At 34.4% G+C, this 27,309-nt stretch overlaps 1 protein-coding gene across 1 annotated transcript in view; it reads right to left on the reverse strand.

Moving 5' to 3' along the window:
* SEMA3E (semaphorin 3E) overlaps positions 1 to 27,309 on the reverse strand; it is a 142,282-nt gene that overhangs the window by 39,918 nt on the left and 75,055 nt on the right. The window contains exons 3-5 of the mRNA XM_009568583.2: positions 22,759 to 22,818; positions 17,982 to 18,101; positions 252 to 345 (exon numbers count right to left, since the gene is read on the reverse strand). Coding sequence (XP_009566878.1) covers positions 252 to 345; positions 17,982 to 18,101; positions 22,759 to 22,818 — 274 coding nt within the window. The remainder of the gene's footprint in view (positions 1 to 251; positions 346 to 17,981; positions 18,102 to 22,758; positions 22,819 to 27,309) is intronic.

Here is a 27,309-nt window from a genome sequence, read left to right on the forward strand (position 1 = left end):
TGGGAACTGTTATTTCCAAAATTACAAAACAATCAATTACCTCTTCAGGATGGTGCATGTCATATAACATTTACTCACTTTAGTGAGACACCCTTGCTGGAGTTAATGGTGCCTGAGACATAGTATTAATGTGGGCAGCACCATGAGGATTAAGTCTGATGTGGAAGACTGACAACACCTCACTGTGCTGAAGAAAGACTCAGAAAGACAGACTGACAGAACTGTGAAGCTTGTGACAAAGAGATCATTACCAATTAAGATGGAGGTGAAGGAAGAACTGGGGTCAAAAGGGCACCTGCCTCGTCCTCTCTCAAATTTGTGCGATTCCAGTTGAAATAGATGATCCTTAAAAAAAAAAAAATCACAGAAAACAGTGTAAAGAAAAACCCTTAGAGACAAGCTTAAACTTTGTTATACCTTTGTAATGAATTGACTTCATTAGGGAGAAAACACAATTACAGTTGCTCACTGATGTAAAAATTCTTTGGATTTCAACAAATCACCTTTGTGTGTGCATCGCCCCAAAAGAGTCAGTAAAATATGCACTAAAATTGCCCTTTTTTTTCCTGTCTGCAGGAGTAGGGAGTGAATGTTCCTCTATCTTTTCTCCAAATTATCTAAACATTAAATAGATATCTAGCCATGGAATGTGTTTCCCCTCTTCAAACATTTTTTTCCAGTAGTTGTTAAATATATCATGCTGTGTTATCTTCTCTTGGTAGCTTTGAGATGTTTATATCTCTACTTCATAAAAGTATTTTTAGGAATGAATGCTCAATTGTGATTTTCAGAGCAGATGTGATTTCTGCAGTGGATTTAACAGAATATCAATATAAAAAGAATATTGGTAACTTATTTTAATTCATCCATCTAAGGCTTTAAAGGCTAAAAAATAATTAAACTTTAAATTTACATTTGCAACTCTGGTTCTGTCCCATTTTTCTCAAAACAGCCCAACAAATATTATTGTCTGATTAAAATATCTAGCTAGAGAACAGTATTTTTTTTAATTTATAGATTAACAGAAAAGCATACCACAAAACAAAGGGATGAGGGACAACACTAGGTCAAACAGAAAGAAAGACATAAAAACACCACTAAAAATATACCACCCAGACACCACCAAATGTGTGTCTAGTAAATGTTACAATAGTCTGGCAGTTCCAGTTCTGTTTAACAGTTTTACCTGAAAGGCTACTGAAAGGCAGAATGTATCAACATATAGAATAAAATACAATTGACCTGTTCAACAAACTAATCTCAGGTACACAAGGCTAATATACTCAGGAAGATGCTTTCTGAGGCATAAAATTACATGTGACGGTACCCTGAATTCCTCAGAATTTTGAGGAAGATCTGCCTGGATCGCTCCCTTATAGCAAATATTCTCAAACAGGTGCAAGAGGACCATAAAACCATAAAAGTCAGATTTTATTAAACTATAAATTAGTGTTAATCAATATTTGAAAAAAAATATATATCTAGACTGGGCAAAATAGAAATAAAGAAATTACTTCTCTTCTTCATGTGTCTTGGTAGTCTTTGTTTAATTATATGTAGTTTTTCTAGTCCTTACGTCACTATAGTATGTGCTTTTTTCTATTATAATTAATTTAATTTTAAGGTGTTGTGTTAGACGGATCTTGGTCACTAGAAAGTTTTGCTTTTGAGAGACACAGAAACCTGATAATATCTCCTCTTTCCAATGCTGTATTCTCCACTCTCCTTCAGATCACTCATCTACTCCCACTCATCCCACTCTACAACCTACAAAACTTTCCTTCCTAAGCAAGTGCAAGTACGTTCCAAAGCAAAACTAATATTCCCTTTTCTTCAGGTAGCTCAAGTCATGACATTTAAGCTGTGCTAAAAAAGCCATAAAATATATATAGGGAGCAAAGAAATAGAAGATTTAATGACTATTGCTTGGGATGGAAAAGTGGTAAAAAACAATAAAAATAACAATAACAATAAATTTTCAAAAGGGCAGAAAGAAAAGAGATAAAAGCAATAAACTTGTAGAGCTGTTGGCTTTTACTCATTGATGAATAATTGAATATTTTGATGCATTTCATTTAGAACAGTTAAATTTGTCATAAGCCCCTCCTCTTCAAAGCATTATTCGCTCCTTAATCCGTAGATCATCCAAGCTGATGTACCTTTCTTCAATGTACCTTTAAATAAATATACCTTTATCTGTCTAAATAATACATGCCATTTTTTTGCAGCTTCTGATCAAAAAGTAAGATTCCCACTAGTAGATATTTTCCATTAAAATAGGATGTAACTCAGAATTCAGTTCTGGCAAAACAATATGTCTGTTTCATGTCTATTTGAAGTGAAAAATCCACTTCAAAATAAAAATAGCAAGCAACACCCTTTCAGCATTTAAATTATGGTCCTAGAACTTACAAGATAATAAGGCCTTCAGAATCTCATATCTCCAGAAGCTCCAGCGTTGACCTAACTGTGGCATGTTAGTACCTGATGTTAAAGCTGATGCAGCAGAAAATAATCATCCTGGGTAGAGACTGGTGGTGCAGGAATATCATTTTCTGCTGTATCAGCTGCAATTGCACATCAGTAGTAACTTTTCCCCACTCTGCTGTTGGGTAAATGTCAAACAATGAAGAAATATTTCTCTGTGTGTGTGTGTGGAAATCTCAGCCCCATTCCATACTTTTCAAATATCACATACCAGGTATCTTTCAAAACGAAATACCATAACATTTTGGGTCAACAGTAGAAATAGAAAAGTCAATTCAGGAAGGGAAAGAAAAACCTTCTGAAATCATGCCAAAGAACGAGGGAGTCATAATTGTTATAAAATATGACAAAAGGAAATATTTTTAAAAACAATCTGACTGATGTTATTTATTCTCCAATTGTGTATTGAAAATAAAGTTACTCATTAAAAAGTTTCACTTCTGAGATCTTATATTAAATATTTGTCAATGAATCAGAAAAAAAAAGAAAATATTTTTAGAGATAAAGATGTAGAAGTGGGGAGATAAAGTGAGAGGTAAAATACAATAGTTCTTTTTATTCTTAATGCCTTCTGTAAAGGCATTATAAAATAAAATAAAAATGACTTGTCTATGAGTGGAAAAAGTAACCAATTTAAAAGTGATTCCAGAAAAAGTGTACTCAGGTAACATGATCGGGTGTGGAAAGAAGATTAATTTGAAACAATATTTGTGGAGGTTGTATAAAGCATACTTCATGGTTTATAGTGTATGGCTCATATTTTATCCTAAATAGGGAACAGAAAGCAAAACTTTTCATGCTGTTGGACAAGACACGATCCCACCAGGACTTCATATACCACATTCAGGTCTTCCTCTAATAAAATGCCACTGACACTCAGACCAGGGAGTCTTGGCTGGTGTGGGAGTCTTCCAGATGATGTGGAAGGATTTCATGTCATCCTCCGCTGAATTATAGTATCACAATAAAAAAGCTACTAATGCAATTAACCATTTACCTTAGAATCAAAATGATATCAGTGGTATAGATAAACCCATCTCTTTTACCATTCATGACTTGAATGTGTTTCAAACAGATAACTATGTCACTGTGGAATGAAAATTTAAAGCAATATGCATAGTATCCTTTTGTTATCTACATTTTAACAGATGGAATTACTGAATAAGGATTGTAGCTTAAATATACAAGCTAATGCTGACACTGAAGGTAAACAAAAATTTGGATTTCAGTGTAACTTGGAGAAGTTTTTAAGTGGATCTTAGAGGGTTTGATATAAAGCAAGATATGTATTTTATAAATGCTTACAGATGCATGTAACTGCCTGAGAAAATGTAAGCAATGACTCCTTCAAGAGAGATTTTCCACCTTCACCTCTTAGGAGAGCATACCAAATATTCCATGGCTTTAATAAGTTATTCCAGTCACTGGGGCAAGTAACTGAAGATCAGGTGTTAGACGTGTCAGCTTCCATGGGATGCCAGTTTAAATGAAATAGAAGCTACACATTAATAATCAGCTTTGAAGGCTAATACCATAATTCTAACCCTCCTTGCTGTTTGTGACATTGGAATCCTCTGAGAAATGTCAGAAAAAAACTCTCAATTTCCTCACAGATTATCCAACACAGCAATTCAACACTGCAATTTATTTTACAGGCACTTTTCAGTGTTTAGTGTAATAATTATGCAAAAACATATATGGAGGAGTAAGAGTGGAATTACAAATATCTGCATGTGGTCTGGGTTCCTGATTTGAATTATGATACAGATAAGTCAGGAAACATACACTTTCAACAATTATTAAAATAATAACGTTCCTTAAAAAGAAATAGCAGATACTTCCAATGGCCATTAACCTGATATGAATTGATAATTTTAGACAATGAAGAATAATGTAGGCTACAAATAAAAATCAATAAAAGGTCAATCAGAGCCATTAAAGTTTAAAAATTGCCTTTTATTTTTGTTGCAGAAAATTGCTTTCTTTAATGCAAGTACTGCTTTGCTCTGGTTCAAGACATCATTTACGCATGTGATTAATTTAAAACATATGCTTACTTTCATTCCTGTTCAGCAAAGTACCTAAGCCTATTCTCAACATTAATACAATGCCTTTATCTTTTCCCTAAATCAGGGACTTAAACATAGAAAGGCTTTGGGTGGGTTTTCCTGCAATTTTATTTTTATGAGAAAAAATAATTTGATATTCTATTAAGGGATTTTTTTTCACTTTAAATTTTTATTGTTTTCCAGGTAATAAAAAAATACAACATCATACTGGCATTTTTAGAAGGAAAAGTAAACCATTTCAGATCCCTTAATTAGATACTTATTTCTGTATTCCTATGTTCAACTAGTATACCAATGGTCTGTTCTCCAGGAGACTTGCATCTCTTTATGGTTGATACTTTTTTGAGTTTTGGGGGTTTGGGTTGTATGTGTATTTGGTTTTGTTTGGATGGGTTTTTTTTTAAGAAGTCCATATTGTGGGATAGTAAATCATATTTAGAGTATTGCGAGGTAAGTATGCAGAATTTTGTGAATATACTTTTTGATATTGGCTACATTACTCACTGATACTGTAACTCACTGGAAAAAAATTATTCTTATCATTACTGATCTTGGAGTAAGAATGACATTACATGCAAGAGCTGTATGTTTTATTTACTAGGAGCCATATATTTGGGACTTTTTTTAAAGAGAACTATGAATAAGGAGATTCATATGCAAAGTGCATCAAATGGGAAAGTGTAAAACAGACATTCATTGCTTTTGTGGAACTATGAGAAACATTCTTTTTAAAACCTTAATAAAGCCATGCAGTGCTAATGTCATATGATGTGCTTTTTCTTCAGTTCAAGTAATTCCTAAAGCATCAAAAAAAAAGGGAGTATAAACATCAAAGATCCACCTTACTTGGTCATAGTGCTGTGTTTGAGAAAGGAGACTGTTGGGGAGGGATAGGACACACTGGGAAACACTGACTCCATAAGTAATGGTATCCTGACTGAGTGACCTGCTAAAATGGGCTTTAAACATGGATCATCAGAGTTGGAGGCTGAAGGTCAGAGCAAGAGGGAGATCTGTGAATGGAGAGGATTTGTGAAGAAGATGGCTGCCAATGGGATATTCACATCCCTGCTCTGAAGACAGCATGTTCAGAAGCTTTCCTTCTGTTAAGTTAATTTTCATTTCCAGGGTTACGTCCTCTCACACAGCACTTCTGTTAAAGTCCATTGCATTTTTGCCATTTCTCTATATGAAAATGACACTGAGACGCTTGTCCCAAAGTAGGGGTTATCGTTCTTGGATTCACTGGTTCCATTTACTCCAGTTTTTCTATCTTAAAAATGAAAAATAATAAAGTAACGCATGGGAAAAATTCTGTTTTAAAAATTTCACCAAGTTAGGTACACAGTGGGACACAGTTGACGCTTCATCAATAATCCTTAGCACTATGGAAATGACTGTAACTTATGAAATCTCCAAGACAATAACAGTCTTTATTCTGTAGAAAATAAAGTTTAAAAGTATTTAACGTAGCAGGTGTGCTATTTCCAAACAAAGAAAACTGTTGCTGCTCATATGTACTTCCCTGTTTATTCAAATTTTTTAAGTCTCATTTAATCTTTACATTACACCTTTGAAGTCTGACATCTTGCACGTCTATATGTACGCAGTGCACTTATACAGATTAACATGAAGAACAAAAGATCTTACTCAAAATGGGTAAAAAATAAGATTTGTAGGACTAGAGAAATTTTGTGATCCCAACAGAAAGTGAAGGGCAATGCAGAAAATAAATCTCATCTTAATTTCCATTTTTGCACTCTCATGTCTTTAGCATAAATTCATGTGACACTTTTCTTCAAATATTTTTTTGTTCTGTATATTCTCAAAACATATTTTCACTACTTTTTCTTTCTTGTAATCTCACTTCTCCTTACGTTTTTACTTTGACATAAAAGGACACAGTGAATACACTTTGTAGAGGCTTCTTTTAGAAAGGATGAACCTTGACTTCCCCATTAAAAAAAATCTGAAAACTCACAGAACATGTCTGTAAATAATCACAAAATATAATTCAAATATAAGTATCCAAAATGAACTCTCAACTCCATGATATATCTTAATCTGTACAAGTGCTTTATCAAAGAGGCACATGTATATCTCATAAAAGAGATATACAGTAAAATATTTTGTATTTATCTACCAACAGAAAATAACATACTAGGTTAGTCTTGATAAATCATATCATATAGCTTTTTTTTTAAGCAGGCTAAATTTTGATGCTAAGAAAAATGTGCATTAACAGTATCTGATATTTGAGACTATAGTCTCAAATAATAGGTAGGTGCCTAATTGATACCAATCCAGCTCACTTATTCAATAAATTCAATATCTGAAAGCAATAAAAAATGGCTCAGTATGATGGAGTTTATAAAAAAAGAATCTGTTGTCTAAATACTTAAAACAACACTTATAAGTTTGTTTTGCACCCTACTAGCCTATTTAAGTCAACATAACAGGCATGCACATATATGGGTGAATAATACAAGGATGCTCCAGTAGGGAAAGAATTTTAATTTCATAATGTAATGTCTTTTTAAAAATATCCAAATACTAATTTACAAAAGGATCTAAGCACTGGCAAAAACTTGTTGTGCTTGCTGTAGGAAGATTGCTAACTTTTAAAATTACACCTTCCACATTCACTCAACTTTTATTCAAAGCCACATGGGAATACAACATTAGGAATAGAGCCCTGAAAAAACTCTCTGAGATAGTCAAGTCTCTACTATTTGACATAATTAAGTCTATTTGGGAGGTACTGTGTCTTCAGAGGATCTGTTTTCAATCCTCTTTACTATCCAGCGACATACTGAAAAGATCAATCACCCTATGGGATGAGAGTGCATAAAATATTACAGACATTAAATCCTCCCTAAAAATGCAGATACATTTTTTCAGGTCTATGCATTTTATTCCACGGTGAAATGATTAAAGCACATTGGGCTCCAATCTGAAAACATGTTTAAAATCTGGAGCTATGTCAGACTGAGTTTGCTGAAGGATTAGGAATTTGTGACTTGTGTCAAAATATCTAGCCTAAAGTGACAGAAATAATTTATTTCTCTGATTTAATGCTTGTGAAATAATCTTGCAATAGGGATAAAGAAATACAATCACCGTGTGTCTGGAAATCACAGACATTTATCCTTAGCAGTTCAGAATGTTTAAGCACACATCACTGAATTGGTCAGAATTTTAGGAGACATACGTTTGCATGACCTTAAACTGGACACGCAAACTCATTAGGGTCCTATGGCATAGAATACGACCATTAGCAAAATAAATTATTATATTGCACTAGTGTAATAGTATACATGAAAGTTACAGGGACTACATAAAGGATGTCTAAATCTAAACATGTGAATAGCCGTATATGGATGCATAGTCTTATGACCAGGTGAAAGAGGAGCTAAAGATGGTACAAAATTGCTATACAATAGATAAAGGATTTCTATGAAGAAGTGCACAGTCTTTACACACAGCCTCTTTAGCCAAGACTTTCCCTTTTCCTTGGTTTTGACAAACTAAACTTGTGTTGAGATTTTGAGGGTCGCATCAGAGCAAATACCAAATAAAAGTCCTCTCATCTAATGATTACTATGATAACAACTAGGGACAAAGGTCATGAAAAAAAAATGAAAAAGGAAGAATTCCGCATTATGGTTTGAGCTTACAGCCTAGGTTTTTGTGATGGATGGAGCAACAGATGCATTGGGTGTGGAGAGGGCAACAGCTACTTTCAACTGAGAATGGGTTTCAGAAGGAAAGCAGGTGCCCTGGGGAAATTCTGTCTCTGTAGTGTGGAGCCTTAGATAAGCCAACAGTCCTTTTGGAGAGCTTCAACAGTGTACGCCAAAGTGGGCCATTCTTGGAAGAAAGGGCAGAGGAGTGGATGCACTGCCACTTGATGACACATATTAAATATTAACTAAACCCTGTCATTGTTCATTTTTTGCTGATTTTAATTATGATTAACATCTTATTGAGTAGTGCCTCGACTCCTCAAACAATGCCATAGACTTCATCGGGTGCCCTTACATATAAATAAAGATGGCAGAATCAAAAAATCATTATGATGAGAGCTGGAATATTTTTCTTACCTCAAATTACCACACAGGTGGAGTTTTTCTTTCTCTTTGGGATAACAGTATTATTCCTCTGTATTGATTCATTCTGTCCTGACCATCTGTCTTTAATCTTACAAAGAGCAGATTTAATACGATGGAAAATTCATTTCATATGGCTGATCAATTCACGTTCTGTACTAATCTACCAAATTAAACTTAAACTTCAATGGTCATTTTTAAACAGTATTCAAAAGTAATTAATGTCTTTCGCCTTATTTTATGGATGGAAATTACTGTCAAAAAACGTGTTGCCTGTTACGATGTGTAAGACTGACTGATAACAACTGTGCTGATACAGAATACTTGGCTTTCTCCAGGGCATTTGACTTAGTGCATAGCTATTTGATGAAACAATGTGCACTGTAGAAGTATTAAGAAATATAAACTGCTGACAAATATCAAAGTATAGTTATTAGATATGCATCTATGAATCCTCCTTTATTGAAGGTTTTTCTAAGTTTTGTTTTTGATAAAAAAGTGATTTTTTTAATCTAGCAATGAGCTAAATAATGTATGATTTCTTTCCTAGTAAAATTTACAAAAAGGTTTATGAGGCATAAATAATGAAAAGATTAATGAGAGCTCTGGGTGTGTTCCGGTTATGGAATGCTCTCAATACCAAGTTAAAGGTCAGAAGACAACAAATTAGGTTTTAATACAATTTGGAGTAAATAATCCAAAGTGGTCTATCTTGGAATAGGGAACACATTTTATGTCTTAAGTACATTTAGTGTGCCCTAGAAGTTGGAGGTTCAAACTCTTGTTCAGTCAGACTACTTTCATGCATTAGACTGAGATGTCTTATTTAGAACCTCGGACATCCCAGGTGTCTTGTAACAGCTAGTAGTGACAAGCATCTCTAGAAATCTCTTAACTGATTTTGTCATATGAGATTGCTAATTGGGTGTCTTAACTAAGTGTGTAAGCTGGAATAACTTTGTACTCCAGAGAAGAACTTTACATCAAGTGAATAATGTTAAAAAGAGAGTTCTCATTGTGAAGCTGTGCCAAGAACTCAACACTTGAGTCTATGAAAAGTGAAATTTCAAATAGAGATAGGGAAGTGACCTTGCCTGTATACACATCATCGAATAGCATATCTTACTCTGGTGAATGCACTTCCAGAGCACATGAAAATACTGCAGAGTTCACAGGAAGGGCACAAATATGACTGCAGAATCCTTGTGACAGCAGATTTAAGGAGCTATATTTATACAGCTTATCAAAAAAAGTAAAGAGGTGGATTGATCTTTGTGCATAGGTACTTACACGTGCAAAAGACGTAAAAGACAGCGGGAGACTTTTCAACTTTGCTATCAAAGTCATATCAGGGTTAAATGGCAGGAAGTTTAAGTTAGATAAATTTAACCTTGAGTAAGTGGCTATTTCCTAACATTTAAAGTAATTAAATTTTAGGACAGATTACCAGAGAAATAATGGGATTACAATTATCTGAAATTTGAAGTGAAAATGCACATTTTTCTGAATATATTTTAATTCAATATCTGGGAGAAATTATCCATGTATTATGTGACTGCTTACATAAAATGTTTTAATGGTCTCTTCTGGGCATTGTTTGTATTTGTACAATACCCATTATCCCATTCCTAGCAAAGCATGGAAGGAACAGAATTGCCTTTTCTTCATTATCCTTACTAAGCATCACAAATATAGCTGTTCATTAAGGTAGATATTATAATCAAATTTCATGAACTTTTATTTTTCACATGACCATATGCATTGGTTTGGAAGGAACATTTTTTTCACCCTCTGTGTGAAAAGGATATTTGTCTTTACTTTTTTCGTAAGGATTTGAGATTAGCCGGTTTTGGAGGTTAGGTTGTTGCAGAAAATCTTTTTCACATGTTGCTTGGCTAGTACTTTCTCATTTTCTTAGAGGCACATAGATGAGCCGTGGGTTCAGTAAGAAATACTTCTTCAGGTTAAGGTTGATATAGGTCTTAAGATTTTATTCTCCTCCCTTTTGCAACCTTTCTTTTATGCTGTAGGCATGGGGTTAATGCTCACCTAATTAAAATTCTGCCTATTATTAGCGTAGGTAGCATTTTAATCTCTCTTGAAATGGATGCACATTTATCTTCCAAAACCTAGAAAGCTTTAATCTAACTCATATTTGAGGGTTTTGGATGTTTTGCTGAAATTTGAGACCCTGTGATGTGGGTACTCAAACTGGATGATGCAATGAACCCTCTGGCAAAAAAATCAATAACATTGTGTTGCTTACTTGGCAGCACTTTATATGTATGAATACTTGATATTGGTTTGAAGCTCACCAAGCTTAATGACCAGCTTCACATGAAATATAGATGTAGAGGACTGCAATAAATGGGCAATTGTGTAATATTAAGGATTACAGATTTGATTCCATAAATAGAGTTAAAAAAGATGCTAAAATTTAGCAGATGACATGTTAACTGGTGGCTTTTTATCCATGCAGAGGGACATTATGTCTTTAAACAAATATTTTCAGGGCAAAAATTTGTCACACTTTCCATCTTATGAAGGACGGACCAACACAAACTTCTGTTTGCTCAGTGAAACCAGATGTTCCTCCTCTCTAATCCTCTGCAAACTGAGAGCGGAGATGAGGTAATTGGAAAAAGCATGGAGAGGTAGTAACTGGGCAGATCATTGTTTTGATTATAAAATAGTTAAGAAACAATATCTTAAAATAATAGATATAAATATGTATACAATTTTGTTTCTTAACAAAGCTGAAAGAAGGATGATATTACCAAATGCTGGTCAAGAACAGAAAAATTATGTCATGTAAAAATTAAACTGCACTATGACTGGAATGTTCTTCCTTGATTCTATGTCTATTGATTCTATGTCTATTGATTCTATGTCTATTGATTCTATGTCAATTCACTTCATTTTGTTAAAGCAAGTGCTGAGGAACTCATGTTGCTTACGTTTGTTTAGGATAGAGATGCAAATATTACCTTATTACACAGTTGAACCTTATCACGGTTTTGAACATGATCACAGAGTATGTAAAAAAACAAGTGCCACTCACCACATCCAATGAAATATGAAGGACAACATAGATCACAAAGAAGACACTCTAATTTGACTGAACTGTATTCCAAGCAAAAAAATACACCTGCTGCTTCACTAAAGTCTATTCCTAACAGATCTTAAAGGCTTAGAATTTAGAGCTTTTGTTCCTTTATAAGCAGAATCTCATCTGGCTGATTAAGAAGGAATAGCATAATAAGGAATACATCAGATTAGGAACACCTAGGGAAATCTCCTGAAAACTACCAGTGCATTTTGTGGAAAGGGTGACTTAGTCCATCAGCCTTCTGAGATGGGGAAATACAGCTGTAGGCAGTTTACTGAGTTAAATGAGGCATGGAGAATGGTACTCTGCCAGCTCAACGTGCATATTAAAAATTTACAGTGTGCTATGGAAGAAAAATTCTTCATGCATTGTTCTTCCCCACAACTTTCATTCCCTCAACAGGTTTTGTCATGCAGAGATGCGGTGCTCTCCAGGAATCAGCTCTATCTTGTCACCATATAGTTTGCAAAAACTTAAGGTATTTTTTCCACATATTGTTTTCGTTTGGAATTTCCACTCATTTAGCAGGTCTTATGGAGGCAGAATAATCTCTTTGGCTGTATTTAGTGGAACTCCCATCTGGCCATGTTAAAGGTGCTTTGTAAGTTTAGTTAACAGGCAGTTTGGATCATTAAAAGCATCCCTAAAATCTATTGCTCTACTGGACACCTAACTCATAAAGATAAAATAATTGCCTGGCTACAGATAGCTCGTCTGATTTATCTAAGGTTTATCATAATTCACTCCAGCTATATGTGGAGAAACAGACTGAGGCAGAAAGCACTTCTTCCAGTACTTATTTTCTGGTACCAACACTGAGAATTTTATGTAAATGCAGAAGGAAGAGACTGGATGCAGGTGTTTCCCCATCCCCGCCCTTTGTTGGCATGAAAGACAAGAGGAGTGACAAATGTAAAGCAGAGTAAACAGTTTTTTCCTGCACTTTTATGCATGTGCTATATTTGGTATGAAGACTTTTCTCAGATTTTTTGCCACAGAGCATGTGAGAAGGATGCATATTCTGTTAATCATGGTAAATTTGAGATGGAGGGTCTCTGACTCTTGCTTTTATCAGAAAAAAAATAATGTTGATTTTGCTTAAATTAATTCTCTTTCATTTCTGGATGACAGACAAATAAAAACTGGAGAAACTCGGGCTTTTCTGACCTGCATGGATTTTTTGGCGTTTCAAAGCATTTTGTGAGGTCAGTGATAATGAACTCAGTTACTGGCTGGCAATTAAGTTGCTTATGAGTTTTTGGAAAAGATGTTGTAATATGTTCTTTTGCAAACACAAATAGTTGCTCTGTCTGTAAAGTCAGCACTCTTGTTTTTCCCAATTTGTGATTTATTTCTAAATGGCAGAAAAACATCTGCTGAAGTGTTTAAATTTGGGAAAGCAACATTCGCCAGAGACAAAGTAATTAGAAAGAAAGAAAAAGATAAAAAGCTGCAGGTTGCTGTGAGTGGCTATATTTGCATATTTTTTTACAAAAGTAATATCTGGCAAGACCTATACTAAAATGAACAGCTTGGAATTCTAAAGCAACATCAATTCAACCGATATTACAATAGAATGACTGCAGTAAACCATTATATATTTAATCTTTTAAATTGAAATATAGTGTATCGTAGCATTTATAGAAAATTTGAATTAGAAAAATATATTTGTTTAGTCTCTAGTGGAACAGTCATGTTTGAGCCAGGATTAAAAAAAATCCAGTATTAATTGCTTCTTGTTTTATATGATCAACATATTCAAATATAATTGTTTGTATAAGACAAAATACATAGTATCATTAAATTTCTATAAACCATGACAAGCATGAAAGAGGCATTTAAAAATATATAATGTATCATAGTATAATTTGTTTGTGAAAATTTCAAAACACATTTAAATTATTTCGTAATAAGATTAATATATTCTAAAGAGACTGGTTAAGGTAATGGGTAATTTTACTGTGTTTTTTGAGAAACCTAGATGTTCTGATTTTCAGTAAATTCCAAGGACTATTGATCTGCCAATGAGGCAATCTAATTCTCCCTAATTTTGGAGACAAAAATCTCCTTGTGTCTTCAATATTTGTTGACAAGAGCTCAGTATTCTGCAAGACAGCTCAAACCTAGTTTTTATAAGAAAGTATGAATTTGTAGTTTCATAAGTATGTAAGACTTTGTACAGGGGGCAGAATGCTCCTTTTCATAAACTGGATCGCACCTCAAAAAAATGTGCTAATTAGATCAGGTTACCATGCATATGATCACAGTTTTGGGATAGTCTCACTGCTCAAAGGAAAAAAGGTAATGCTTTTTTTTCTTGTCAAATGGCTATTCAGAAATGGCTTTATGCGAACTTTTATTGCAAGCCAACAACAAAATAATTTTTCCTGCAACATGGGACTAGCAAACACCAAGAACAAGAGCTTCAGTTGGATGTTTCGGTTCAACAGATTTTTTCTTTTTGGCCTGCTCAATAACTTCTGAGAGATAAGGTTGTAGAAAGTACACTCCTGCTGTTTTATCATGTTCTTAAATGCATATATCTCAAATTTGTGTTTATATAGAGTTTGTAGTATAAGAACCTTGCAGTTTCTACTGAGAGGATCACATCGTCCCTTCGTTATCAGCTCAAGAATCACCACTGAAACTTATGGTTAAGGTCCCTGACCACAGGGTATTTTCTCTGTGTTGATACTGATTTATAGTTCCATATGGAAGAATGAATCTTCTCTCATATTCTGGATTAGCTAGGTATCTAGATACGCAGAAGTCTTAATAGAAGGGCTTCTTTTCTACCCTCACCCTTTACACCTCAACATGTCTGTAAAGTTCATTGTTCAAAAGTATATGAGCCTCAAATACGCCCTGTGCTACTTAAAGACAGTGTTCAGAAGCACCTTAGTTTGCAGATCAAAGCTTTACTTATACTAAAGTTCAATATATTTAATAAGAATACAATATTTTTAAAAAAATTAAATAGTTAAATAATATTTAAAGTATTTACTATCACATTTAAATATTTAAATAGTATTTTAAAATCTAATATGATATCCTTTCAGCCAGCTGCATCTTATGAACTGCATTTAACTGCATATAATGGCATACTCTAAAAAAGAATTTACCTTTCAAATCAAAAGTTTGAGTTCTACAAGTTTTTAGTGAAGTTTTGGGGTCCTGTTTAGAAATGGAATAGTATAATTATATTTTTAAGACTATTTCATTTGTATTTCTCTTTTCCAAGACAGTCAGATAGCGAGAAAGAGGCCAGAGAACTGAAGTGGAAGGGAGACAATAATGGGAGCCATTGGACCGGAATACTCTGCTCAAACCGAGAGATCAGCAAACAAAGATTGAACTGCAGTTTTCTGAGAAAGAATTTTGTTCTTTCACTTCCAGCACTTGCATGATACCCTTATCAGTCAAAGAAAGCAAGGCTACAATTTGCCCACTCAATCACATACTATGTGTTATTTTTAATTTATCATAAATGTGGCACCTGTCTTTTTTAATCCTGATGGTCAGTTTTTCAGATAAAGGAAACTAATATAGCTGCTTATTAGTGCTGCAAATATATTTCCTGTTGGTCCACACAAACAGAAGTAGTTTTCCCATTACCTCTGTGTGGGTAAAATTTTAGAACTTCAGTTTGACAAGGGAAAACAAAAAAAAAATGAAGGGAAGGAAAGACAGTGATGCACACAGTGAGGATCATGGGCCACAAATTCTTACACACAAGCCTTGTTTATCTTTTTACTTGCTTGGTTTCTATTTTTATTAATGTGTTGTTTATGATTTCTTAGTGTTTCTAAACTTACAGACTTCCTTTAAACTGTCCCAGAAAGCCTGATAGGATGCTCACGAAAGGAGCAAAGATGACATGCAAAGTCAGCTTATTTTAAAATTGCTTATTGTTTAGTTCCTTCCTCAATTTTAGAAGACAGTGTACTTCCGTAACTCAAATAACTTCAAGTGTAAGTGCTGTGCTGGGGTCTTAACTTCTCAGATGCTTCTTATTTTGACAGCAGATGGAGATGCACGGCATGGATTTGATTGTTGGAGATTGTTTCTGATGACGTGGTTCCAGTTTGGCTTGTCAAAGGGATACATCTTAGAAAAGCTTGTTCAAAAAAATTTCACTAAATACCTTAATTAGTTTACATGAGAACATTAAATGACTTTGTATCTCAAATTAATATTTATTTGGGCCAAGCCTTTAGTTCAAATCAGCTGAAATGGCTGTCCTCTGTTTTCCTGTTGTTCTCAGCAGTAGACCAGTAAACAATACTATATGTACGAGGCAAGTCTGAGTTGTAGCTGCTTTGTCATTAGGTGCAAAACTGTCAATTCAATGTGAAGTACAACAATTAAAGTGATGTAAGAGACAGAATAAAATCAGTTTGGCTGGAGAGTTTAAGCTGAAATTCAGGAGCAAAAAGTCTAAGGGAAACACATTGTTTATAAGCCAATAAACTGAGTTGTTTTGATGTGGAATAACTGAATAAACACTGCATAAATCAAACATAATTCAAACGTAATTCAGAAGTGAGCTTTAATTTTCTAGGATATGGGAGAGTTTTTCCAATATCCCAAGCTGAGCTACAGAAGACATTAAAAATAAAGCTTTTGTGTTTTCTTATATGTATATACACACATATCTATGTAAACACATCAACTGAGTATTTATGAATCTAACAAACTTTTTTGGTAAATATTCTGAAAAACAGAAAATGAAAGCTCTTGTGACTTTATCTATTTTGAAGCTTTGCTTTTTCTCACGGTCATAAATAAGGTTGTATTTTATGGTTTACTCTTTATTATTTTATAAATAATACCCACAAAATTGAACCTGCATCTAATGTGCATTCCTGTAATCACAATCAGCTTGAAAATCCTATTCCTATCTGTAAGAGGAAGCAAAATTTCTCTTGGATAGTGCTTTAGCATCAGGTCCATGGCAAGAGCTCAACCTTACCAGGAGATATCACTACCTCTTCCAGAATCTCTCCCTGACATTTGCCAGTAAAAGCCATTCCTAGCTTTGGGCTACAGGTGATTTCCACCTATCAAGTCCCACCTAAGAAAGCGTGTGACAATCCCTAGTCAGGCTTCTAAAGCAATCATTAGGCCTAGCAAAATCCTCTTCTGACAGCAGGGCAGCTCAGCTAAATGGTGGAATCCCTTCCAAGTCGTTTTACCTTATAACTGAATAAATTATTTGTTCAGTATTACTAGTAGATGATAAGAGATAAATTTGAGAGTCCATTTTTACTAGGTATCTTGGAAGTCCAGAAACAGTCCTGTAATGTATAACTTGTCCACAAATTCGATCTGATAACCATTGCAGAAATTCATCCCTTCAAGAAGGTATTTTTATGTTTGGAATTTCAAAATACATTCATGAACTCTGCACTTTTTTTTTTTTAACTGGCACTGGGAGTGTGATGAAACAAGGATGCAAGGAAGCAGGATGTAAACAAGATAAACAAGCCAGCATTTTGACCTCCAAGTAACAACACATAGGTTACATGTACTCAGGATTATATTGAATGCCTAAGGAGGTTTATATGTTAATTTAAAACGAGGGATTGGTATTTTGCTGATTCTTTAACTCTAATCTAATATAACTTACCCAAGAAAGGATCCAGATTTCTGAAAAATCCAGACAAGTTTATTTTTGCATAAGAAATGTGGTAAAAAGGTTGATTATATGCTGCACTTAATGATCTTCTCTATTGTACTATCTCACTATCTCTCAGCTACAAGTTTCGTTAAGAAACTAACACACCCTTGCTGCATATGATCAACACTAATGAGCTGAATTATTAAAGTATTGCATATCCCATCAAACTAATATATATTTTATTATCTGGCATATTATTTCACTTAAAAAAAAAGAAAAAAAGCAGATTTACCTAAAATCCCCAAAATAGTTAATATTTTTGTAAGAATTATCTTGTAATAAGATTCTAAGTTGAAAATGACTTCGAGTTTTTTGCATAATTGTCCATAATATAATTTCAATCATGAGTAAGTTCCTATATTCACAAACCAAATTTGAGATCAGCATTACATTTTAACAAGGAAAATATCTCTTGTATGGTTTCTATAAGAACTCTGAGCATTTGAATTTAAATATTAATTTTTAATCATGGAGGCTTTGCTGGAATCCAGACTAAAAGTACCGCTACTGTAAAACAAATTTTTTACCTCTGATGAATGTCCAGCTCTGATAAATGTACAGATTGGATCAAAAGCTCCTGTTCCACAAGCCAGAAGATGTGTTCTGTTGTATCGATGAAGGACACGGATGTAATTAGCACATTCATCCTAGTTTACATAAAAAAAATACACAGAAATATATTAGCTTTTTTAAAAAAATAGTTTTGGGTTTTTTTAAAAAATATCTCAGGTGCTCTCTGCATATTGAAACTTTCTATTTTGTGAAATATAACTTAGTTCTCCCAAATTATGTTAGTACCTCAGTGCCACCATGGTCATGGATAGACACTTTTGACATGAAAAATGCAAGTTTAGAATATTGATTTATCACTATCTAGTTTAGGTGTTTAGCCAGCTAGAATTTATGAAATTATAAGCCACACTTTTGTGCTTCTTTAATCTCAGAGATACTCTTCAAATCTAAATACATTTTACTAAGTGTTATCAGACAACCTAGACATTAGATTCAGGGCATGAGATGCAAATAGTTATCAAATGGCTTCTTTGTCAAGTTTAATAAACTTTACCTCCATAAAAATAACACTTTTTTCCTTACATTTTTTTTCTATAAGACCACTGCACCATCAATTTCTTCTGTAAATAATTGCTAATCAATATTTTTTTTTATACTGAATAGTGTCATGATTTATCTGCTCCCAGTGTTCAAACCACTGTTTGAAGAAGAAATTATTCATTTTCCCCAGGGCAATACTCTGGGACTCATTAGTGTATTTTCAGCTTCATAAATATTACAATTAAAACACTTTCAAACATCCCTTTGAGATCTGGGGTCATAATCCTTCCTGGGCTAAACTAGAAATGGAGACAGTGAGATAAAAGTATCCATTGATTTTGGGGCTCCTGGGACTTGGATTTACAGAGTATTTAACATTTTGTGATGATTTCTATATTTGGAGCGAAATTTCTGTTCATCTCCATTCATTGCTCAACAACGAGCTTAAGATGACAATTATAATAGGATTAATCTTAGTTAACTGCAGCTATTCTAAGTTAGACACGTAATTAATGCTGTTTTCCTAGGCTCTTTAAATAATCAACAAAGAAGGCCAGACATCTCCAAAAGGCAATTAATTCTTTCCTAAAATGAATGTGTAAAACAGAAAGGAGGAATTTCCTTTTAGAAAATTTCCTGTCCTTCACTGATGACTATAATCCTGGGTGTTATTGACCACCTGCAAGAACTTGATGTCAGAGAGGATGAGTCTGCAGTAGGGCTACAGTCAGAATTCAATTCTTGCAAATCCACATTGGGTTCAAAAGATAAGAATGCACCTTTCTTCTTTCTTCAAAACTTTCTGTCATTCAGTGTAAGTCCTTCAAGCGCTCCAACAAATAAATAAGGATCATAAGGAAAAATGCCACTTTACTACACGATTCTCCTTAATTGTTCACCTTGAAGATATGCCATGGTAATTGAAAGAAGTGGGTAACTTACACTGGCAGGCAACCTGTTTTGCAATTGAATATTACATATATGCAAAAGACATATCAGCCTTGAAATATCTTACTTTTTGGAATTTCTTCGTTCTTCGCTAATTTATTCCTTTTTTTAAAAAGAAAGCTTAAAAAAATGTCTTCCTTCATGTGGCATCCACATGGTCTCTCATCTGGACAAAAATTTTTAGATTAATGGAAAAAAACTGCTACTGGAATTGTCAGACAACAGTTAGGATTAGTAGGATGTGATGCTCTATACATAGGTCAGCACTAAAAGACAAAGATACCCACTTTTTATCCATACACCCATACGTATTTTACAAACATTTGCTCACTGGTAGTAGCAAAATTGTAATACAGCAATTTTATGATGGTCTGCAGTTTCCAAATAGATATTTTACAAGGCACTAGTGCTGTTCCTCATTTTCCCCCTTCTCCAAGTGTGACCTTCCTGACTTATCCCTTCTGTTCTCTCTCAGTAGCAGACTGGTCTTTACTCCATGGTTTCCTTTATCATCCACATATATTCACAGCTCTTGATCTTTGTCTCAAAAATACGGTGGAGGAAGGGAGATGTTCAGATTTTTTGAAATGGGCAAAAATTACACATTATTTTCTCCGGTGCACCTTTATAGAAATGCCTGGAATTTTATGGAGAAAAAAACAGGATGAGGTAGATACAGGAAGTGTCAGGCAACTAGGCATCGCTGCTGGCCTCACTAATAATACCCTGTACACATAACATGGAAGAAATATGTCAGCCAAGAGACACTAAATTAGTTTTCTTCCTACTATATTAATTAATTAAATGTTGTGGTTGCCTTTAAGAAGCTCCACAGACATATTAATAAAACTGTGGAATTTTATTAATCTGAAAATTCTCCATGTGAAGGAGTTAATTGTCACCACAGAATTTGATTTCTATATCTGAATGTTTTCCAACTCTGATGAAATAAATGAAATTATGAAAAGCTCTCACACAAGAGGCCAACAGGTGTGCTTCCTGGCACAACGGATGACAGCAGAAAGATTTTTCCTTGGCTTAATCCAGATTAGAAAGGTGGAGTCTGAGTTCAAGGTGATGCATGTGTTGTTTTAACTGTCCTACTAAGTCTGTTACAAGTGCTCTGAAACCATGCTTATGACTAAAATACTTGCAGCTTTACTTCTACAAGATGAAGTGATAACTTTTAAAGGTCATAAAAGCTACTGAAAGTGTCTTGTTCTCTTATGCAGAAAGAAGTAGCAGAGAACACATGAAGAGACTCAATATTGGGACACTTACTACAGCATTTTCAGTTCTACTAAATAGTCATTATGTACTGAGTAGCAAATGTTTTGCAGAGGAAAATACAGAAATAAGCAGCCTGGAAAGAAGCAAAAAGGTCTGAAAAACACTGATGCATAATTTTTTTTGCTGAGATTTTACAGTGTGAAAAATAACATCCAGAACTGAGAAATGGCAAAGGGTTGATTTGAAGACATTATGCCATTAAGCCATTATTGATTTATGGCTACAAAAAAATGAAGATGAAAAGCAAAGTAATGGGAAAGGGTTTGGTTCTAATTTAGATTCCTTTCAGGTTAAGCAATTTAGCTTACTGAATACCAACTATGCTAACAAAAACTACTAAGGTTTCTCTGGAATTAATTAGTCTTAGTCATTCACATAATCCTACACATAATTAGGTCTTGTGTGAGCATTAGAATATTGTTAAGTTTCACTTGGTATTAAAATATTTCCAGCTTTTAAACTTTTAACATAAATTTTTCTTAAAAAATCCACTTTTGGAATCTTGAGACTACTTAAAAATTCTGATTTTTCTTTTTAAAAATAAAGATATTTTATTCTCACAGTACAGAGAGAAGTGGGAGACATATGCAGGTCTTTAAATTCTAATGTTCATTACAGTGCAAATTTGAAGACTTATAATTACAGAATGGATTTAAAAAAATTGAATTTAGGAAATTTCATAAGTCTGAGGAGGTTATCTTTATAGTACATTGGAACAACAATACCTATTTCTGTATTTATTTAACTCAAAGAATATTTTGAAAGTATCAGAAAATAAATCTCATCATGTAGAGGTGAAGGAAAGATGATAGAGCTTTAATTTTATAGGCTGTAATAACAGCCTGTGATGAGATGTAGTATTAAATACAGCTCAAATAGTTTTGTGTTTGTATTGATTTGACATGACCACAAAGTCTGGATAACGTAGAAAACCACAATTTTCATACAAATCCACCTGAAATTCTCAAGGGTACAAAAACATTCCAAAAAATGCAATGAGCTTTTAAGATATCTCAAAAAGGATTAGTACTAGGCCAGTTGTGCACAAGAAGTAAGGTATCACATTGGGTTTATTAATTATTATTCATATTTTCCAATTTTGTCCACCGATACAGATAATGCTCATATTTTCATGCTAGTACTTCAACAGGAAACTTTATAGCTTCCCGTTATCACTAGCAATACGTTGTGATTATGATCAAGGCTGCTTGTACTCTGTGTTTGTGGGAAAACTGTGCATATCCTATGTTCCTATTGCTGTTGCTGTAAAACTATCATCATTTTCAAAGCCTATAGTACAGTGTGAGCTCTTTCAGCTGTGGGATTTATTAGGTATTGTACTTGCTGTGTGTTTATGAGGTGCAGATAATGAGCTTGGTGTGCTGCAAGACTAAAGAGAGCTCCCATCCAGAAGAACTTTCATCTTGTGGTGCCAACGATACCAACTGCTGTACGTCAGCGAGCTTTCAGGTCTTTCCTCAGAAAATGATTACAATCAGAGCACGGGGTCACAAGAAAAGAACAGTTTGGGGGCTCATTAAACCAGAATAATTTTTATTAAGGTACCAAAAACCCAATAGTGCAAAACAATTTAGAGTGTATTTTATAATTTCTAATAATTTATCTGTTTTTTCAAAGTACTCTAGAGAATTTTAAAGATAAATGAGAAAGTTTAAAAGTTGGAACAGAGAAGGTATCCTATGAGTATGGAAATAAAAGGAAATAGAAATAGGAATGGAGGGTTATTAAGGTACCTTCTATTATATCACCAGAAAAAGAGTTAGGAGAAAGTTCAGGTGATCAAAAGTGTTCATTGCCTGTTTATGAGCTGTTTGAAAAGCAATAAAACTAATAATTTAGTGTGTTCACAGTAGTTAAATGTTTTTAAGATGAGTCACTTGGAATTATATCTGTACTTTGATCTCTCTGAAGTTTAGGGTTGCCTGAATCCTTCTTTTGGACCAGTCACTGATGTAATTAAAGTATATTTGATTTGCAATTAATGATACTCACAGCATCTCTTCCTTTAATTATACATTCTTCTGCCTGCAGAGGTGTACTAGGCCAATGGATCTGAGGAAAAAAACAAACATAGGAAATCATTCAAATGACAATTTGATTATGTCAATCCAGCCTTTCCACTACTTTTCAAGTGAAAAACTCACAGAACAGAATTATAACATCATGGAAGACCTTAGTTGGAAGGGACCTTGGAAGATTATTTGGTATAACCTTTTGTGGCAGAGGGAGTCTAGGTGACACTATCTAGCATCTTGTCCTATCACATCTTTAAAACCTCCAGTGATGGGGACTCCACCATGTCCCTGGGGAGTTTGATTCAGTGGTTGATGGTTCTCACTATAAACAATATCTTTATTATCTCCTTCTGCAACTCGTACCTGTTGTCTGTTGTCTGTCCTCATTGTAGCTTCCCATAACGTACTGAAAGGAAAGTGTGATGAGTTACCCCTGAGTCTTCTCCTCTCCAGGGAGAAAAGATCTTAACTAGCTCAGTCTTTCCTCACAGGATATGTTCTTCAGCCCTTTGATCATCTCTGTGACCCTCCTTTGGAACCTCTCCAGTTTGGCCGTAGAGTTCTTGAACCGTGGAGTCCAGAACTGAACACAGCAGGGCCTCACAGGCACTGAATAGAGGAGGATGATCACTTTTCTATCTCTGCTAGAAATGAGAATGCCCCTGCGTGTGCAGCCCATGGTCAAGTTTGCCTCACTGCTGACTCTTGTCCAGCTTGCAGTCCAGCAGGAACCCCAGATCCCTTTCAGCTAGACTGCTCTCCAGCCACGCAGATCCTAGTCTGTGCCGAGGTCTTTGATTATGTATTCCCAAATGCAGGAGTTTGCACTTGTCATTATACATCATTCACTATATTGTAAATATACTTTTTATGGTATGTTATAAGGCTTAATCAAGTTTCTGTTACCATTTAAATATTTTTCAGGTAAAATAGTCCAGTTTCATTTTAAATGGCTATACAATTTACAATAAAGTAAATATTTTTGTTGAAATGTAGCTATTTTGCTTGGGGTAACTGAGCAAACATAATACTAGTTAACAGAATTTAAAGGAAGCTAATGTATGGAATATTTTGTATAAATTGAGTAGAAATATCTCTGCTAAACTGTCAGTGACTTTCAACACTATTAATTTTGAACTACTGATTTCCTGCTTTAAGTGATGCTTAGGGAAGAAAATGATTTACAGCGAAGTTAATGAGGGTCAGCAATTAACCCCATGGGAGTAGGATCAGATCTTCACAGTCAATTACTGAAAATGAAGCCAAATTACAGAAGTGAGATTTTTTAGCCACCTACTGTATAAAATTTATGTTTCATTACAGATGCATGTTTTATTTGGATGAAAACAATGTTCAAGACTGAATAACTAGTTTATAATGATTACTTCATTTCTTAGAATTTTTAAAAGTGAAAAAGGCTGCGTGTTCATTTCAGTGATATCAGGCTTGGCTGAAACCAAATAAGTATCTAAAAAAGTCATCATTAAGATGTTTTGTTAATAATCCAATCAAATTATTTTTTATCTGGAAAATATTTTAAAATTAAATTCTTCTGGTAAGCTTTTCTTTCTTCCTTGTTTAGTAACTAAATTATTTTCTTGAAATAACTCTAAACCAAGCAAACATAAGGATAAATTAAAAGAAAAATAAATCGCCAGAAAAATGAGGATTAATTATAAAATCCAGAGTCCAACTGTTTAAAATAAGAAGTCAGCTATATATTATTCTTGTCAGCTTTAGCAACCTGTCAGTGTTTACCTCTCAGTGCCCAAATCAGACCACCTATGTTCAGACATTATCTAAACCTTACAAGGAACATGAAATCAATTAGAACATTTTTTTTTCAGTCATATGGTCTTATAGTAATCTAGGAATGATCAGGGGTAACTCTCATCTAGTCTCTGTATTGCTGCTGTGTGGCTAGGGGAGGTACTTGAACTCTGTTGGAGTCCCATGAGGGCACTCATCCAGTCTCCCTGGATAGACCGTTTCTGGTTCGTTCAGTGCCAAACTCAAGTTCTACAGTTGTTTACTTTAGTGACTTGTCAAGAATTGATTAGGTAACAACTTCTCCTTAACCCAAAAGCCAAGAAGTTAGGAGACATGAAATCTAGGCTCTCCTAAGCCTAAAAGTTTGAAGTCACGTCTTCCCAAAGAAATGTTTCAACCAGCAGCCTAAAGTGGGCACTTTTGCTTGAAGGGCTGGAATTTTGCTTTCCTGAAATTTAGGGTCTTGACTATACTCCTCACTTGTCCCATATCCCTCAGGACTTTGAACTCCACCAGTGGAGCCCAGGCTGCCACCAATCGTGATGTCACTGATGAGCTCACTTGCATTAGTGGTATTAGATCCAATATTGCATCCCTTCAGGTAGGCATGCCAGTTACCTGGGTTGCCAATTAGTGTTTCCAAACAGCCTCTCTATTCAGTCACTAACTTCACAAAGGGGGTGGCATGTCTAATGAAAATTAATTTCAAGAATTACATGAGTTTTATAGCACTACAGGAAAAAATAGACTATTATGTGAGCTAGTCTGAATTCTAGTGTATGACAGAGCAATGAAGCAATTCAACAGTCCTAGCCCTGGCTTAAGTCAATAAACAGTACTTAATTAACATATAATTTGCGTTTGGCTCAAACACAAATTCTGCAAATATATCTTGTTATAACTGGATGTTATACATATTTATCAACAAATACATAGCCACCTTGCCTCTTGGGAGGTAATACCAATGGATAATCAAATTTCTGTGACATTTTGTAGCAGGGTTATATCTTTTATTTGGAACGTGGTTTAGTTTGTTTTTTAGAAAGCATATTCATATGTCAAATTTTGGAGAAAGGGATGGCAATGAATTAAAACAAAGAAACTATTTTCTAGAACACAGAAGATGAAAAGATCTTTACAAATCTGCTCCAAAGCTACCAGTTTTATGAAACATCTCTTTGGAAACTAGTGACTCATCTCAGTTACCACAGGGAGAATAAAACCCAGGAACTTGCCTCTACTTTCACCAGAATATAACTAGTGTTTTAGATGAATTAAGCTAAAGTCTTCCATCCGAAAGAAAAGGTCAAAGGCTAAACAACACACAATTAAAGGAAGATTAATGAAGAATGTTGGTAATAATGAATCAATTATGTTCTCGATTCCAGGAACTTCTTCCAGTGTATGTCAGTAATTAATCTCTCATATAACAGAAAAGTCTCGTTCCACTCTTTTTCTGATAGTGCTCTGGAACAACTATCTTTTCCTAAGCTATAACTGAATGAGATCTGCACTGAGTTAACACTGAGAAAGGAGAAAAGGACCATGACATTTGTATTCAAGGGAGCTAAGTCCCTGTGAGGTCATGTTGCTAAATGCTAGGTCACGGTCCATCTATTTCAGTTTCTCATCTTTTGCACATCATAAAAACAGGCAAGCAAGTAAGAAGAGCTTCCATTAATTTGTCATTCTCTTCACACAAGTCTCAAGACAGAGAGTATGGTTTCAAAGTAAATAGCTGATCTTCCTATTAAAAACAACAAGGAGAGCAACAAACTTCAAGAATGTGTCCAGATGGGACAAAGGTGGTTGGACAGAAGCATAAAATACTCTATCTTATCATCTTTTATCATATGGATTTACTGCCAAATGGGAAAGAATAGAGGGGATAAAAAAGCTTCTTTTATAAAAACAATTTCTTCCTAAATGTTTTCATATCCCTGAGCTCTAATATCTTCCCACAGGATATTAATAATTTTTTATCAAATAGAAAAGGAGTTAAGCCATATCTCACTGTGGAGGAACAAAGCTCAGTATGTAACATTGTTCTCTGAGGAGTTCAGCTTTGGATTTTTTTAAATGTAGATAAATTCTCAAATGGCCTCCCTGAGTATATCCATTTCCTTATATCTAGGATTGCCTTTCCCAAACTGTTTATAAAAAGGATGAAGTATATTGTATCTGTTCACAGTAGCGGAACATTATAATTACACTTGGAGATAAAAAGGCTGCTTGTGGTAAAGTTGACCAGAGTGTTGGCATGAGAATCATGATATTCAATTACAACAAGGAGGCAAAAAGGAAAGAATTTGAAATGTCAGTGATCAGCACAGAATGAATGTCAACAAAAAAAATCATATTTCTCCTGAGGTGTTTTATTTTATTACTTTTTTTTCATTAATTTACAACTTTGTGAATCAGTGAAAATATATCAAAACACATTGGGAAAATTAAAAAGTAGATAAGGAAAACGGTGAAATATTTCAATATATCATTTATGCCCTGTCAAGGTGGTTGAGACAGGAGCAATACTCCTACCAGCCTTGGTCACAACATACTTCCAGTGTTAGCTGACAAGGGCAGAAGTGAGTAAGGAAGCCAAGGCTCACATCAGCTCAAACTCCACTCTCTCCACTTCAATTGCTGGTTTGCCAGACTGTTGTGATAAGAACCAAGTTGTGGTCAGCACCAAACTCTCTGCAATAATTATGTCTTAAATCACCTTTCTCCCAGAGACCACTGAGTAGGCTTTGAACAC

The sequence above is a fragment of the Cuculus canorus genome, chromosome 1, assembly GCF_017976375.1.
Source record: "Cuculus canorus isolate bCucCan1 chromosome 1, bCucCan1.pri, whole genome shotgun sequence".
Classification (NCBI taxonomy): Eukaryota; Metazoa; Chordata; class Aves; order Cuculiformes; family Cuculidae; genus Cuculus; species Cuculus canorus.